This window comes from Arctopsyche grandis, chromosome 9, assembly GCF_051622035.1.
Source record: "Arctopsyche grandis isolate Sample6627 chromosome 9, ASM5162203v2, whole genome shotgun sequence".
Lineage (NCBI taxonomy): Eukaryota > Metazoa > Arthropoda > Insecta > Trichoptera > Hydropsychidae > Arctopsyche > Arctopsyche grandis.
In genome coordinates this window covers 7,458,577-7,476,144 of record NC_135363.1, presented here as the reverse complement: position 1 = coordinate 7,476,144, position 17,568 = coordinate 7,458,577, and the positions used below count along the sequence as shown (strand labels likewise).

The window sequence follows — 17,568 nt, the reverse complement described above, 5'->3', positions numbered from 1 at the left end:
ACATTATTTATTTTACATATTTTTATGCCCTTTCAATGTTGATTTACAGGTCAATCAATATTTTAACTATAAGAAAACCAGGTAATTCATTTTCTATTTTATTTTGAGTTCAAAACATATTTTATGATAGTTTTATAGTTTATAAAGTAATAACTACAAGTTTCATTTTAATCTTATTGAACTTGCAATGAATACCAGGTTAGTACCATTTGTATGTTGGTCAACCGAATTGCCAACCTAAACTTTAGCAAGACTAAGGGCGAAATCACACAGGGAAGAATGGCATGTTGTGGGCTCCCCACTGTGGGGGTTCTCCTACATTTATTCAAATATGGGATACACCATTATCGATCACTGTCAAGCAAGGATAAAACTTTACTGAAAACACTCCAGGGGGTGATTTTGGGACGGTGTGTGCTGGGCGTGCCATGAATATTTGCAAGGCATGCCACTTCGTTTTCGCACGTTTAAAAGTATCTAAAAAAAAAACATGTGACGCATTCCTTCCTGCGTGATTTCGCTTTTAAGAGGGCTGTACACCAGCGCCTTGTCCATACAAACGTATTACACTTCTCTCTTCCTTAATAATGGCACTAGAGAAATTATTTTTTAATATGCTATGGATATCCACCATTGGCATGTTTCTTTGTGGTTTTATTTTTTTGATTAGTTATTTTTTATAGGATTTAGGAGCCGCCAAATATCTATAAAATCGCCACTTTTTTACACCCACGAAAAGAGTCCAGCGTGCTTATTTAACGTTTGATTTTTAAAAAAATACGACGACACAAACATAGAAAATATCTTTTTTATACCGATGATGATTTTTTTTTTAAAATTGGTCCAGTTTCGGAGAAGAAAATTGGAGAATACGAAACCTCGATTTTGTCGATTTAAAATACGTATTATCTGGTCGAAGCGCAACTGTCACATTCACTCAATATATATATTGATGATATAAATGTATTGTCGCATTCTCTCAATATATACATATATCAAAGAAAGGAACGGCAACAAAATTAAGGTTTCGGGTATCCAGCCCTATCTAGTTACTAGTGGACAAACCAAGCTTAGTTTCCCACGATGTAATCATACGCGTGTAACCGCATCGAATTGAAATCGAAATCAAACTTAAAAGTTAAGAATATATATGCGTTGATTTGGGGAAAATTGGTATGGCATTGTTGTAAAAATGAAATCATTAAAATAGAACAAAACAGTCTCATAAATGTATTAAAGAAAAAAATTGCTGTAATTCAACATTTATTAGGTTTAAAATGAATCAAAAGATTGTGAGCAGAAAGAGTAAACCTATTCACCTATGCAATTTTTTCTCCCGAAAACATTTCGATCTTGAATTGTATTACATAATTGTGAGTAGCATTTTGGAAGAATAGCAAACTATTTATTTGCGGAAGAACCAGGGCTGTGAGTCAGTCGCTAAAAATTTGAGCGTCTTTGACTCCGATTTCGCGTTTGAATCGCATATTTTTTTTATTTAATAGTGTACATACATACATATATGCATAATGAATAATTATTAACTAAGGATAGCTCATCATTACTCAATGTATGCAGATCAGAGACGCAGTGTTTCTACTTATACATACGTCCTTTATTAAAGAGGACAGTCCTTTATTTCATTGCTCTATCCTTTAGATTTATTTATATTATATTCTAAAATTGCCCTTTTGTCCTTTATTTTGTAATATCGACTATTGTTAAAAATATTAACGCCAAAATATTTAATGATGCAATTCATAAATTTTATCAAATTTGTAGTGACTACACTAAGGACCAAAAATAAATTAGCGGAGCGGAGATTAATCAATTTTTATTAAATCTGACCCACTAAATGATGATTATGACAATGATTTTTGTTGGCTTCTTTTCAGTGGCGGATCAAGTAAATGGGGGGCCCAAGCGCATTTATCATTTGAGGCCCCCACTTCAGTAAAAAAATGTTATCATCGTTTTCTAGCACGTTTTTCAGAATATGGTTTTTCATTAGGATTTTACAAAACTATATTTTTTTATTTATTTACTATATGTAGTTGAAACACAGAGATTTTTGAATAAAATAGGTATTATTTTAAAATACTATGTATAAATAGATATTAATTTCATTTATTCTTGGCTTACGAGCGTATTGTGGATAATAATTTGTAAGATGTAAATTTTAGTAGCAAATGCTCATTTTGGGGTAATAAAACGCCGCTGCATATAATTATTTATCTATTCTTTTACGTTCAGGTCAAATTGAGGAGAAGCCTAACTTGGATGGACTTTTCGGCTGCCAGATGTTCCGTTATAGAGATTTTAGTGACTTTTGGGCGAGCGCTTTGTGACCAATAATCACCGAACCATGAATTTAAATGTACAAAGCCTTCTGTCCCCTACAAAAATACTGGCAAATTAGTCAAATATTGTCTTCGTTTACCAGGAGTTATTGCCGAAGGACTTTTTTCTTCGATGAACAATATGTGGTCCAATCAAAGAAATTTTATATTAATAAAAGTGGCTTTAGGCGTCATATTGTTGTCAAGTGACGATTGTCAACAGACATTTCTAAATAATTTCAGTATCAGTCGTATTTGATGCTTGGCGCTCGACGTATGTCCGATAAAAACTTCCCTGTTTGTTTATATTACTTGCAAGATGGGCAAGCATCGGTAAAAATTGCACAATGCATTCAAAAACACACAATAAACAACAACATGGGATTCATTTTTATAAGTAAATTGATCCGATTGTATTCCGTGCGTTGTAGCATATTTATAAAGACGTACCGCATAATATTGACAACAATTATTTATTCGTAAGGGCCCTTCTATTATTATAAAATTTCTCTGGGTCCAGTGATAAAATGCAAGATTGAATGTTACAACTTTAAAATGTTTGCTTATCGATAAGAATAATTTCAAAAATAATGTGTTGAATTTTGTAATAGTAATTAGTAATTAGTAATTTTGTAATAATTTAATTTTTTTATATCTTTATTCAACTTAAAACAAATTAATACTATTCGAAACTATTTTAATAATTCCATGTTGGATTTTCTATTAACAAATTTAGATTGTCAGAATATTATTATTTCAAATTCAGTTGATTCCTTGGTTCCTGAAGACAGCTATCATCCTGCTCTTGATATTCATTTAAAATTAACTATAACTTATTCCTCACTTCGTTTAATAAATAACTGTCTTAATACCTCTGTCCTAAATGGATGGTTATTTACAAATGTTGATTTCAAATATTTAAATGATATTCTTTGTAATTGTCAATGGGAGCGAGTTTATGAGTGCAAAGATGTTAATTTGGCCCTCTCTAATTTCTATGACATTATATATTCTATTTTTAATGATTGTTTTCGGTTGAAAGGATTAGTGACGAGTAAAAGGATTTATCCGCCTTGGTTTACTAAAGAAATTATTAATCTCTTAAAAAGTAAATATCAAACACATAAACTCTGGAAGAAATCGAGCAATCCTCTTATCTTAAATAATTTCCGTATTTTACGTACGGAAATTAAGAAATTAATTAATAATGCATATAATGTTTATGTAGCTGATTGTGAAAGTTCCATAGTTAAAAACCCTAAGAAATTCTGGAACTTCATCAATTCTAAACGTGTAAATCGTGTAAAGTCGACCATTATGTACAATGATTCTGGATTGTTAGAGGGTGATCAAAACATTGCTAATGGATTTGCCGACTTTTTTAAATCAGTTTTCAATAATCCTACTGATTCCATGGAACCTACCAATGACTCGGAATTTACTTTCCCCACTTTAGCGATTAATCATCTTGACTCTTCCGATCTGAAATATGGCTTTCTAAAGTTAAAAAATATTTATTCTTCCGGTCCTGACTCCATCCCTAATTACATCCTAAAAGGATGTGAGGTTAGTCTCTTAGAACCTTTAAAATTCATTTTTAATTTAATTCTAAGGAACTCTTCATTCCCCAATTTATGGAAATGCTCTAAAGTAACTCCTATTCATAAGAAGGACGATAAATCTTGTGTAAGGAACTACAGACCAATAACTATCTTGTCAGCGCCAGCCAAAATGTTTGAGGTAATATTACACAGATACATTTTTAATCACTTTCAAAGTATGCTCATTGATCAGCAACATGGCTTTCGTCCGGCCAGATCAGCTATTACCAACTTGTTATGTTTCTCTAATGACATAACCAGCACTTTGGATTGTAATAATCAAATGGATGTAATATATACTGATTTTGAGAAGGCGTTTGATAAAGTTGATCATAAAATTTTGGTTAGTAAATTAAGTTTTATTGGATTTACTTATAATCTTGTTGGTCTTTTTATTTCTTATTTACAGGATCGACGTCAATTCGTTAAGTTTGGGAGTTGCTTTTCTTATGAGTATGTTGCCACTTCTGGGATTCCCCAAGGATCAAATCTTGGCCCTTTATTATTCCTAATATTTATCAACGATATTCAATCTTCTATTCACCATTCTAAATTTTTATTATATGCGGATGACTTAAAAATCTATAAGAGAATAATTGATTTACCTGACGCTCTTTATTTGCAAGAGGATTTGAATTCTATTTATGAATGGGCTAATGTTAATAAACTTCCCTTCAATATCCTAAAGTGTCGGGTCATTTCTTACTCTCGTTCTCGTTCTCCTATTAATTATCCGTATAAATTTCATGATTCTCTTCTTCAGAGAGAATTATTTATATCTGATCTGGGAATAGTCTTCGAAAATAGTTGGAGTTTCAACATTCACATTGAGAATATCTGTGATAGGGCAACAAAAATCCTTGGATTCGTAATCCGTAATTCGTCCGAACTAGGGCTCACTGCCATTCGTCTCTTATATTGTACATTAGTTCGCAGTGTGCTCGAGTTTGGCTCCATTATATGGTCTCCCTATCAACTTCGTTACTCTCTAATGTTGGAACGAGTCCAAAGGAAATTCCTTAGGTTTTTATATCTGAAGACATTTGGATTTTATCCATATCTGTTCCCTAGTGCCTTTGTCTTGGGATCTTTGGGTTTCAACTCCCTGGCAAAGAGAAGAGATTTATTTCTTGGGAAACATTTCGTAAAATTACTTAGAGGAGAGATTCACAATCCCACTATCCTGGAGAAACTAAAATTCTGGGCCCCGGAAAATCGTAGAGTTTTAAGAAAACATGATATATTTTTACCAATTAGGGCTAAATCAAACGTGCTCATGAACTCCCCCCTCTCGAGAGCTGTTCGACTCCTCAACTTACTGGCACATTACTTAGACCTATTCGATGCCAGTTATGTTGAGTTGGTGGAACACATCCTAAATAGCACGATATAAATTTTTCAATCTTATTTCTTTGTTTTTATTTTGTGTACATATTTTTTACTTGATTTTTATTATTTTTTTATGATGTTTTTTTTTATTTATGATTTTTATTATTTTCTTATGTTTTTTTTTATTTATGATTTTTATTATTTTTTTTATGGTGTTTTTTTTGTAATTTTTATGATTTTTATTATTTGTATTAAAATCACATTGACGCTTTGGGGCAACCTGTCAAGTCTCTGTGGTATTGATTTTTTAAAATAAAATAAAATAAAATAGCATTAAAGAAAATCACAGCCCCGGGAATAACAATTCTAATCAAAAGAGAGGAGGATATGGATACATGTTGTACAAATATATCGAGAGTTTATGGCCGTCATATCCCACTCCTATTTGATTACACCCCGTAGTCCGTAGCTCGTAGGCCGTAGCGGCCGCCCTTCCACGTTTCCCCGGGAAATCCCCCGCTTGTTTGCAAACGAATTCCAACAGAACGACCGTCTGAAGAGCACCCGCCCCCGCAGATGAGCCCCCCCGAGCGGCCTCTACCCCACCCCGCACACCGACGGCCACCCCCGCCCTAAAACCAACCCTCGCTTGACAATGGTGAGTTCTACGACCACGTCTACGGCCACGGCCTATTCCACTTGACATCGCTCCGTTGTATAAGTTTAGACAGTGGCGTGCCTCAAATCCCACCAGTCAATCGGCGAGAATTTATAATGCCCGATTTATTACATTGACACCACCCACTATATCACCCGCTCGCTGGGTTCAGCCGTATAAGTTTGGTCAACATGATGTATGAAAATTGTATGGCACAAGTGGGATGTATTTATAGTGCTGAATTTTTCCGTATGAAAATGGTTAGAATAAGTTTTTCATCTCATAGAAAAATAAGAGGGGGGGGGGGGGTGTATTTATAGTGATGTGAATTTGTTTGTTTTGTGAATTTTTTAAAAATATTATGCTTTTTATTATTGCTAGCTACATATACATTTGATTTTTATTTTATATGCCTTTTATTATTACTAATTTATGTTCACAATACATCTTATATCTATTTTAATAGCTACTGATCTACTGATTATTTTCTATTTTACAATTTAATTTTATTTTTGTTAGTAATTGTGGTATTATATTATTCTAATGTTAATGTACAGTATAACAGGAATAAGAGCTCAAAATCCTATTTACAATTCTTATACATGCTCATAATACATCTTATACATAATATTAACTAAACACTCTCTAAAGTCGACGATCTAAAGCAAATTGTGTTTAGGTAATCTGTGTTTATACCTGAAGGGTATAGACATTTTGTTGTAATCACCGAGACTCTTCACAAGTGTGTTAGTATGGTTATTAGTGACTAGTGTTGTGCCCGATGAAATATCATCGCATGGGTTATGGTATATTAAGTTATTAAATAAAAAAATTAAAAGAAATGTGTTAGTTCTGTGTTCGATCCGCACGCCTTTGAATTTTTTTCAAATATCTTTTAAATATATTTAATTTAATATTTATATTTAATTTAAAAAAAATGGTAAAAACTACCTACCTACCTACATGTAAACAATATAAAACACTAATAGAAAAATTAAGTAATTAAATAAATTTTCAATAGATGGCGGTAAATGCTCGGAGACTTAACGCCGTAAATTTGCCTAGAGGAAACATGTGTAACAAACAGTATATAATATTTACCGGTTTATGGTTTAGCTGTGATGTACATAAGTATGTAGAATCGAAACTATTATAGTATGGCGAGCGTTATCTCAGACAGACACACAGAATAGCGATATTATATATATGATGCTGCACCTGTATGGAATAACGCCAATATTAACCTTTTCAAGCTCCAAATAATACAAATTAAATCCATAAAAATTATTTATAACCCACCCATATATACTAATCTGAAAACAACTATAATATATATTAATATGCCAACATCCATACAATGATATTTCATCGGGCACAACACTAGTAGGTTAATAATGGTAATATGAGTGCGCGATATAATTTTATTTTATTTTGAGTTGATAAAGAACTGTGGCGATTAAATATTGGGTATATTGAGGATATACCACGCATCGCCTTGCATTTCGCTGCTTCAATATATTTACATATATGTATATGAGGTAGTAAGATTTCATAGTAACACTATGTTACTTGCTGTTCTAAATAAATTAAACTGTTAGTAAGCATATATGATTCATACTCATGATTAAAAATGTAATTTAACTTTCAGAACTTCCGGTGAGGGTTTACACGATAGCAGGCGATGGTCTGCCTGCCGATGCTAGGATGCACACCGCCATCCCCTGTTGGATATTGTTGGTGCACACAATTTTCATCACTGCCCTGCCTCCTGTTATAAAAATTGGTCACTGTCTTCTCAAATATCAAAATATATCATACTATCCGGCTATGAATTGAATTAAACCAACATTGAATTTAACAGGTGCCATATTCTCCGAAGATATGAAAGGTTGTAGTGCCGAATTGGCTTTTAAATATGCAGTCTATAGGATAAATAAGGACCGTGCTCTTCTGCCCCAAAGCACACTCGTATATGATATTCAGTATGTACCGAAAAAAGACTCGTTCAGAGCCACTAAAAAAGGTACTAATACTAATTAATCATTTGTTTGTGTCATCATTTTGCTTATTATTCCATTTGTATTGTTTACAGCTTGCAACCAGATAGAGTCTGGCGTGTTGGCACTCTTCGGGCCCCAAGAACAAAATATCGGCAGCACGGTGCAAGGATTATGCGAAGCCATGGATGTTCCGCACATGGAAGCATCTCCAGATCACTTGGAGCCTAGAGAGTTTTCTATAAATCTGCATCCAAGTCAATCTTTATTAGATAAAGCTTTCATTGATTTCATGACGTATTTAAACTGGACTCGGGTTGCCATCTTATATGAAGACGTTGGCAATGGTTAGTGTGATTATTAAAATGATAGATATTATGAATTGAACACCTTTATATATATATTTGAATTATGTTTTTAGATGTGTTTAGATTTCAAGCTTTGAGTCGATTAGGAACTGAATTGTATATACGTAGATGTGAAGGACCGACCTCGTACAGACCCATACTCAGTGAGATCAAAGCGAAAAAGATCACCAATATAATCATCGATACAAATCCAGTATACATTCAGAATCTTTTTAGAGCTGTTAGTATTATTTGTATCGATGTCTTGCACTACAAAAAAAAATTTGTCATATATTGTATTAAATTTTTATTTTTAGATACTTCAATTGCAGATGAATAGTCACCGTTATCATTATCTGTTTGCGTCTTTTGTGAGTTTAATTCAATACAGGTAAATACAATATGATGAAATGTATTAATTAGCTTATATATATATTTTTTTTTTAAGGATATGGAGCTGTTTGACTTGGAAGACTTTTATTTCAACAAAGTCAATATGAGCGGTTGGCGACTCGTAGACTTGGATAGTGATCGTGTAAAAGAAATTCTTCAACAGATGCAAACGTTTCATCCGATGGGTTCGAATATTCTTTCAAAAAATGGCACCATTGAGGTTATTTGTGTTTTGGTTTGTTAAACTCTTTCATTTTTAATGCAGATACATATTAAAGTTGTACATTATATTTAGACAACACCGGCACTTATCTACGATGCAGTACGTGTATTGACTTTGGGACTTGCAGCTCTTCAATCACCACTTAGACCAGCCAATTTATCTTGTGAAACATCAGCTCCATGGGATGATGGACTTACCCTGTACAATTACATCAGTTCGGTATGTATCGTTTTATTGTTTGAGGAAAAACAATTAAACGATTCGTATCTTGAAAATGAACATCTTAATTTAAATGTTAGTTTTTTTTTATTTTTTTCTTTAATTTATACCAGGAAGGCCTAACAGGTAATCCCAACGCGTCTTCCTGGCCAGAAACATTGTACATTTGATATAAATATTATTAGTATTATATCAAATATCATTTAATATCCACAGAGACATCTATGGTAAAATTTGTAAATTTGCAGCATTTTATAAAATTCAGCGAAATTCGAGATTGCTGAAAACTCGAGATTTTGCGAGAAAATTGGTAAGGATGCCAATTTTTTGGAATCGTTTCAATGAAAATCAGATAAATTGGCAAACTCTGATAGGAAACGATCGACCTGGAGTCACAATTCCAAGGTCTGGCCAGCAGAAAACAGTGGGATTTGAACCCGTGACCACTCTGTTCAAAGCATTATATGCTAACCACTAGTGTATTCTGTTGGTTATATAAATAAAACCAAATTATATAGTATGACATAATTTAGTTATTGAATATATTATATATTAAAAGGTTCATTTTGAGGGTATGTCTAATCGTCTATATCCCACTTTGTATAAGAGATTTTGATATGTTTTATTTACTAAATATTATTAGGTAAGTGCTCATGGAGTCACTGGTCCGATTGAATTCACGGAAGGTCGTAGAACTGGATTTAGGCTTCAGCTTTTACGGTTGCGGGGGTCCGCTTTGGAGACGGCCGGTACTTGGACTCCTGGAAGCGGTTTGGAGTTGACTGATCCGTTTGCGTTCAGACGTGAATCATTTCCAAACGTCACTTTAGTAGTCGTCACGAGAGAAGTAATATTGGTGTTTTTTTGGTTGATTTGAATATTTGAATGGATTTTTTATGGTTAAATTGATGCTTTACAGGAGAAGCCCTATGTGATGGTTAAAGAAGGTTGGAACCTGCAGGGCAACGATCGTTTCGAAGGATTTTGCATTGATTTACTCAGAAGGATAGCAGCTCGTGTTGGATTTGCGTACACTTTAAAACTAGTGCCCGATAATATGTATGGAGTTTTCGACCCGGAGACGAATCAGTGGAACGGTATCGTTAAGGAATTAGCTGATAAGGTATGATCATTGTCGGAATGATATATAAATACCAGTTAAACAAATGGAAAACATTTCGTGTTTTGTATACAGAAAGCAGATTTGGCTGTTGCATCGATGACTATCAATTATGCCCGAGAAACCGTCATCGATTTCACAAAACCCTTTATGAATTTAGGCATTGGAATATTATTCAAGGTATTATTTTTTATTTAAAATATTAGTATTTAAATAAACATTGTTAATTATTTTAAATTTTAGGTTCCTACGTCCCAACCAACGAGATTATTTAGCTTTTTGAATCCCTTAGCCGTAGAAATTTGGCTCTATGTACTGGCCGCATACGTTTTAGTATCTTTTACGCTTTTCGTCATGGCAAGATTTTCCCCCTACGAATGGTAGGCATTAAATATTCATTTTCATCATTCATTTTAAAGTTTATTACTAAGACATTGCTTTTTTTTTATAGGTCCAACCCTCATCCATGCGCCAGAGAATCCAGACTAGTAACTAATCAGTTTTCAGTGTCAAACTCCTTTTGGTTTATTACTGGAACTTTTCTACGCCAAGGCTCTGGACTTAATCCTAAGGTAAAATTCTATATCACCATCATCTGACATTCACCATCCTCTGCTGGATGAAAGCCTCTCCAACATGCTTCCACTCGTCTCTGTTTTGCGCAACTCTTATCCATCTTACCCCACACATTTTCCTAATTTCGTCTACTAATCTTCCCTGCGGTCTTCTTTTTACCCTTTTGCATTCTCTCGGGTACCATTCAAGCACTTCTTTTGTCCACTTTTCATCCATTCTAGCCACGTGGCCTGCCCATTGGCATTTCAATCTCTTTACTCTATCCACTATGTCCATTACCCTTGTCATACTTCTTACCCACATGTTCCGGCTCCTGTCTTTCCTCGTTATGCTGAGCATACAGCGTTCCATACTTCTTTGAGGAGGAGTCCGAGTTCAGTAGTCAGCGATATAGGACGCGTTTTTCATTCAAATTCTTTATGTACACCTATAATATAAATTATTTTGATATGATATTAATAAAAACATATTTTAGGCGACTTCAACAAGAATAGTAGGTGGTATATGGTGGTTCTTCACACTCATCATAATTTCATCTTACACTGCAAACTTAGCTGCTTTCCTCACAGTCGAAAGAACTGTGGCACCGATAGAAACTGTTGCTGATCTAGCTGGTCAATCGGTGATACAATACGGCACATTAAACGGCGGAAGCACCATGAGTTTTTTCAGGGTATGTACATACTTTGACGTGGTTAAACTTAAACTTGAACTTTATTTCATATATAATTTTGAATTTTAGGATTCAAAAATTGACATTTACAAACAAATGTGGAGGTATATGGAATCGCATAAGCCGTCAGTGTTTGTTTCTACATATGAAGACGGTGTGAAAAGAGTGTTGGGAGGAGGTTATGCTTTCCTCATGGAGTCGACTATGTTAGATCATAGAGTGCAAAGGGATTGCAATCTCACTCAAGTCGGAGGACTTTTAGATTCGAAGGTTGCTATTATGCTGATGTATCAATTGTTTGTTTGGATCTCGTTAGAGTTGATATTGATTTTATGAATTGCTTTCAGGGATACGGTATCGCCACTGGTAAGGGTAGTCCTTGGAGGGATAAGATATCTCTAGCCATATTGCATTTGCAAGAGAAGGGTGTCGTACAAATATTGTACGACAAGTGGTGGAAGAACACCGGAGATGTGTGCAATCGGGAGGATAAGACGAAAGATTCAAAAGCTAATGCGTTAGGAGTTCAAAATATTGGTTAGTGTTTGTACAGATTTGAGCTAAGTATTCTGCTATCGATTAATGTAAAACAAAACATCTAAGATTTCTACTGTTTTTTTTTTTACATTTGGAATTGTGAAAGCCTTTCACTATTGTTTGCAATATAGTACTAGTAATTTTTCAAATTTACAATAGTACAAATGTATATATAATACAATAGAGAAATATATTATGTAGGTAGCGTTTATAAGATTTGAGATGCTTATAATTCGAATTTGAGATTAACTGAGGAGGAGGATACCGATATAGTGGATCCATCACAACAATTAAATTAAAATAATCGGAAAATTCTAACAGCAGACGGTCAATTTGTGTTTTAATAATCACAAGACCTTGCCAGCAGTGTATTTGGTCGAGACTTGAACCCACGACCTCTATTGATAGGAAATAGCTCTACCAGTGCACTACTTTGTGGCTATATTTAGTCCTGGAACGAAAAAGGTGCACTTCATCTTCAGTTCCACACGCAAACAAATTCTACAATTTAGAATTGATGAAATTTGAGTCCTAGATGAATTACTTTATACCCTTTAAATACTTTTTAATTTGTAGGTGGAGTGTTTGTCGTTTTGCTATGTGGCTTGGCATTGGCTATTTTGGTCGCCATTTTGGAATTCTGCTGGAATTCCAAAAAGAACGCCGCTCAGGGTCGGCAATCGCTGTGCAGTGAAATGGGACAGGTATTTTATATTATTTTATTTCATAGAACACGAACACTCGCCTTTACAGACCGCTCCAAAGCGACGAGTACACTTTAAACAGATAAATACAGTCAATCAATCAATATAATATACATATAAGCATTTTATACAATGCAAAATCATACAAACATCCACAGTGATATCTATGGAGAAATTTTTGCAGCATTTTATAACCAAATTGGAGACTCTCAAGACGCTAAATAACTTGAGATTAGCAAGAAAGATCGGAAAATGGTAAGTATAAAGTGGTAAAGGACAACTTTATATTTAGAATTTCAAAATGGAGTCAAGGATCGATGGTTTGGAATACATTTGTGGAATTGGTCGTTGGACCATTTGAGATTGCATCGGAGTTCGTTCTGGTGGGCATGGAGTTTGAGGATTCTGGATTACAGGATATTGGAAGTTTGGAGCAGCTGATCCTATTAGGTAGTACGATTGTGCAGGGATCGGTTGAACGGATTGGGGTTGGAAAGTTTGAACTGGAGAATAACTCAAGTGTCCAGGTGAGGATTCGGGAGTTAGATGTAAAATATTCGATGCCTCCGAGTACTAAAATAGAATGTTATTGTAACAATGTATATTTTACATAGAAAAGCATTACATTTGATATAATTTGTATTTAATTTACCTGAACAGCAAGCACGAAGCAGGCAACGGCCAGGCCGATGTTTCTGAAGTTTGCCATTTTGCTGTGTTTCTACTTGTATTCGAATTACAATGTGTTGACAGAATGAATGCAGTGGTAGTGTGATGCTCTTTTATATGCCAATTTTCTAGATACTGTCAAAATGCATTATCAGCAAAATCAATGAACTCACGCACGTTAATCCAAGAACGTGTGTGATAAAATCATAATATTATTTTTTATGTGTTTTTATTAACTTCTGTTAATCTTTTAATGTTTTATTGTTTACTCTGCATCTTCTTAATATATAATTTCGAAAGAGACTTTGTAAGTTTGTAAGATTTGGGTGGTAGAATCCGTGACGTTATCGAAAAAAACAAATTTTCTATGACGACGATATCGATTCCATTTTCGGTTTCGGTTCCGTTTCCGGATTCCTTTTTATTCCCAGTTCCGGATTCCTTTTTCAGTTCCGGTTCTGTGTTCATTTTTCACTTCCAGATCCGGATTCTTTTTTCAGTTCCGTATCCCGACTACCTTTTCAGTTCCGGATCCAGATTCCTTTTTCAGTTCCGGATCCCGATTCCTTTTTCCTTTCCGGATACAGATTCATTTTTCAGTTCTGGATTTCTTTTTCAATTCCGGGTCCCGTTTCCTTTTTCAGTTCCGGATCCGGATTCCTCTTTCAGTTTCATATCCCGTTTAATTTTTCAGTTCCGTATCCTGACTACTATTTCAGTTCCAGATCCAGATTCCTTTCTCATTTCCGGATCCTGAATATTTTTCCAGTTCCGGATCCATATTCCTTTTTCAGTTCCGGATTCCGATTCCTTTTTCATTTTCGGATACAGATTCATTTTTCAGTTCCGGATTCTTTTTCCAGTTCCGGATCCCGTTTCCTTTTTAGTTCCGGATCCGGATTCCTCTTTCAGTTTCGGATCCCGTTTCATTTTTCAGTTCCTGATCCCGTTTCCTTTTTAGTTCCGGATCCGGATTCCTCTTTCAATTTCGGATCCCGTTTCATTTTTCAGTTCCGGATCAGGATTATTTTTACTAACCTCTTCTTACTTTCACCTATTTCAGTTCCGGTTCACTTATAAATAAATAAAAAAAACATTCATTTCTGATTGGCTGTCATTAAATATTATTTTTTTTCGATTCTAATAAATTTAATAAAAACCAAATGAATGTTTACTATAAGATTAACCATGTTTAAACGGTTTATATTATAAATACCGAGCGAAGCCGGGTAAAACCACTAGTATATACATAGATATTTTGAAAAACATCAGGTTTCCGGAGATTATTGGAAACCTACAAGATTTCATACTGGCTTTTAAAACATCTTACTATAGAGTTCTTAATATCTAAAGATCACATACCACTGCTGACATGATATATGTTTTGAATCAGGAATTGAGATTCGCCGTGCGCTGCGGTGGAGGTGCTCGTCAGCGGCCAGCACTGAGACGGCACTGCGCTCGGTGTGCCGCTCCCGCCACATACGTCCCCTCAGCGCATTACAACGGGGTAACAAATTCAAAACAATACAAATCGAGTATTGAGTCCTGTGTGGGGATTGATTTTTGATTGTTTTTGTGTTTCAGGAGTTGACGTACGGCAGCGGAGAGTGCGCGCTGCCGCTGAAAGAGCTGCGGTGCTCCTAGCGGCGCGCCCATTCCCCCTGTGTCTCCTCGCCGACCAGCAATCGCAGTCAGCGTGCACCCCTCTCCTACTTCGTCGCCGAACGGCCGCCGCCAGCTCGCTTGGCCGCGTGATCTCACATTCACGGGTCCTCTCAATGCGCAATCTAATCCCAACTGAACGTTCAATGACTGTGTCTCATCCACATACTCGTACATGTGCAGGGTGGGGCGGAAACAATTAGAAAATCAGTATCTTATACCTAGGCCAAGAAATTTTTTGATGATAATGTGTGCTTAGCACGTCGTCGAACAAAATTATCACAGTCTTTAACATAATATGTGAACTCATTTGAACTTGTACACGGATGTTATCCTTCAACTCTTGGATAGTTTGAGGCCAATGCATATTTTATTGAGCTTTTGAATTGAAGTGTTTCACGATAGTGATCTTCTAATTGTTTCCGCCCCACCTGTACATTTAATCATCACCGATATAACCGATCGTTCAATCAAATATACATTTCTAAAGTCTGCTGTACAATCGTTGTATGCACACATACATACACATGTACATACTTATCCGTGGAACCTTAATCGTTTCGTTTTGTGTAAAAATTGATGCAAGTTTGTGTTTTATCATATAATTTAGTCTGCATTCCAGTTAAAAGGGCTGTAAATGGTGCGATCATGTCTTTCAACTCGTTCTACGTACACATGCTTCAACCATCCTAGAGATAAAATCACAAAAAAGTGTTTTATATGAACAGATACTATATATTATATATAAAAATCAATGTTTGTCTGTCTGTCGCATATGCGTTCCTATACCATTCAACCGATTGCGATGAAACTTACATGAGTTATTGTGTGTATGCCGCGCTTTTCAAAATGATTCCAAATTGCAAAGATAATCTTTTTGCGTGTTTGCTCAATGCTGAGCGTTGTTGTAATTTCTATCATTTGGAATCTGGTGGACGATCTGCCTCCACTCTTCCTGGTCCTGTGCCAAGTTAAAAGCAGCGTCTAGGAACCTATCAGTCCTTTAATTTGATCTGACCATATTATAGTAGACCATCCTCTCGATCGCCTTCTCTTTAATGTTCTGGTGACTACCAGCTTCTATAGAGTCATCTTCTTCTTCTAATGCTGACTCAGTATTCGGACATAGGTGACTACCATAGGCAGATACCGTTTATGGCCCGTACGAATTCCTTCCTATCATGGCCAAGCCGAAACAATTTTCCGAGTCCTAGTCCCATCCATGACGTGATGTTCCGGAGCCAAGAGAGTTTCTTTCTCCCAAGCCACCGTTTGCCTTCTATTTTTCCCTATACGATTGTTTGTAGAAGGCGATATTTGGGACCACGAATAATGTGGCCAAAATATTCCAACTTACGGCACTTTACCATGTCGAGAAGCTCTATTTTTATAAAGAAGCTGGAGAACCGTTTCGTTCCTCACATGCTCCTTCCATGAAATCTTTAACATCTTCCGGTAACATCACATTTCAAAGGACTCTATCCTGTTCAGTTCAACAACACTGACTATACATAGGAGCAGGATTCTTAGCCCTTTGAGTGCCGACGTCTTTTCCAATGAAAGCCCACCACGCTGAAAATTTCGCCAACATTTCCAACTAGAATTATTTTGAAATCCAATAGAAAGCAGGTATAAAAATTTTAGCTTCTCCAAACAAACCCTAGATAACTACCGCCGAGGATTTCGAGTTTTGTAAAGGTGTGTTTAGACTCTCTATTATATCTTGCAACAATATAAAATAAATAAAAGAAGTCTATTAATGAATGTATTATTCCAAAACTAGTTCCATCTTCTTCATTGTTGTTAAAATGTAATGCTCACAATCTGAATGCCAAGCCACAATCTGAAATACTCGGCAGCTAGGAATTTCCATCGGGAAAACTCTGCTATGGTTATAAATTCAGAAATTCCGGTGTAAATCAGTCTTTATAAACATGCTCAAAATACAAATCGCCTATCGGCGTTTTCAGGCCTATGAACTTGTTGGTAAAACGCCGATCGGCGTTGGTCAGCATTCAAAGGGTTAAGCGCAATTTTATAGACCACCTTCGACAACGCAGAACATTTATCATGCTAGACTCTACACGTCTTGGCAATGTGGTCAAAGTTGTAAAGAAACCTTTTTCTACATGTGAAGTTTTCTACATTTTCTGAAACTGCCAGCTTTTTGAGGATAGAAATGTTCGTGCGTCTTGCGATCCATAGAATCCACATTTCGAAGGCATTTAACATGTCTCTTTCTCTCTTTTTATTAGCATCCATGTCTCGAATCCATACAATGCAATGGCATTACGATAGATCGCACTAGACAATATGTTTTGACAAAATCTAGCATGTTGACACGTTGCTAGGCTAACTGTTATATTGAATTTTTTTCGATTAAACTCTTATTGTTTATTGTTAAAGGATGCGCTTACAATTACAATTGGATATACAAGACTAATAGATACTTTTGATAAAGAAGTCCAAATCGGAATGTTTATTTCATTAATTTTTCATCGTCGTGTTATTCCATTCG

General features: G+C 35.3%; 2 protein-coding genes across 2 annotated transcripts; one reads left to right on the top strand and one right to left on the bottom strand.

The window, feature by feature from the left end:
* The first annotated feature begins 6,118 nt into the window (after window positions 1-6,118).
* LOC143917249 (glutamate receptor ionotropic, kainate 2) lies at window positions 6,119-15,032 on the top strand. The gene is made up of 19 exons (XM_077438734.1): window positions 6,119-6,176; window positions 7,576-7,710; window positions 7,789-7,950; window positions 8,020-8,271; window positions 8,346-8,512; window positions 8,589-8,642; window positions 8,720-8,884; window positions 8,960-9,106; window positions 9,750-9,962; window positions 10,026-10,229; window positions 10,302-10,406; window positions 10,470-10,606; window positions 10,678-10,798; window positions 11,278-11,475; window positions 11,545-11,745; window positions 11,823-12,012; window positions 12,589-12,716; window positions 14,779-14,895; window positions 14,973-15,032. Exons 1-19 carry the CDS (start codon window positions 6,119-6,121, stop codon window positions 15,030-15,032), a joined length of 2,814 nt encoding a protein of 937 aa, XP_077294860.1.
* On the bottom strand, window positions 12,817-13,455 carry LOC143916297 (uncharacterized). Its single transcript, XM_077437322.1, has 2 exons — window positions 13,369-13,455; window positions 12,817-13,289 (listed from the first exon to the last, which is right to left on the bottom strand). The coding sequence occupies exons 1-2, from the start codon at window positions 13,423-13,425 to the stop codon at window positions 13,005-13,007; spliced, it is 342 nt and encodes a 113-aa protein (XP_077293448.1). The 5' UTR covers window positions 13,426-13,455; the 3' UTR covers window positions 12,817-13,004.
* Window positions 15,033-17,568: the final 2,536 nt, after the last annotated feature.

Excerpts from the sequence above, each read along its gene's own strand:
- LOC143916297 (XM_077437322.1), bottom strand. The coding sequence starts at position 13,425 with ATGGCAAACTTCAGAAACATCGGCCTGGCCGTTGCCTGCTTCGTGCTT. Across the intron at positions 13,290-13,368 it reads GCTTCGTGCTTGCTGTTCAG|TACTCGGAGGCATCGAATAT; the intron begins GTAAATTAAATA and ends ATTCTATTTTAG.
- LOC143917249 (XM_077438734.1), top strand. The coding sequence starts at position 6,119 with ATGATGTATGAAAATTGTATGGCACAAGTGGGATGTATTTATAGTGCT. Across the intron at positions 6,177-7,575 it reads TTATAGTGCTGAATTTTTCC|AACTTCCGGTGAGGGTTTAC; the intron begins GTATGAAAATGG and ends TTTAACTTTCAG. Across the intron at positions 10,230-10,301 it reads TTAAGGAATTAGCTGATAAG|AAAGCAGATTTGGCTGTTGC; the intron begins GTATGATCATTG and ends TTTTGTATACAG.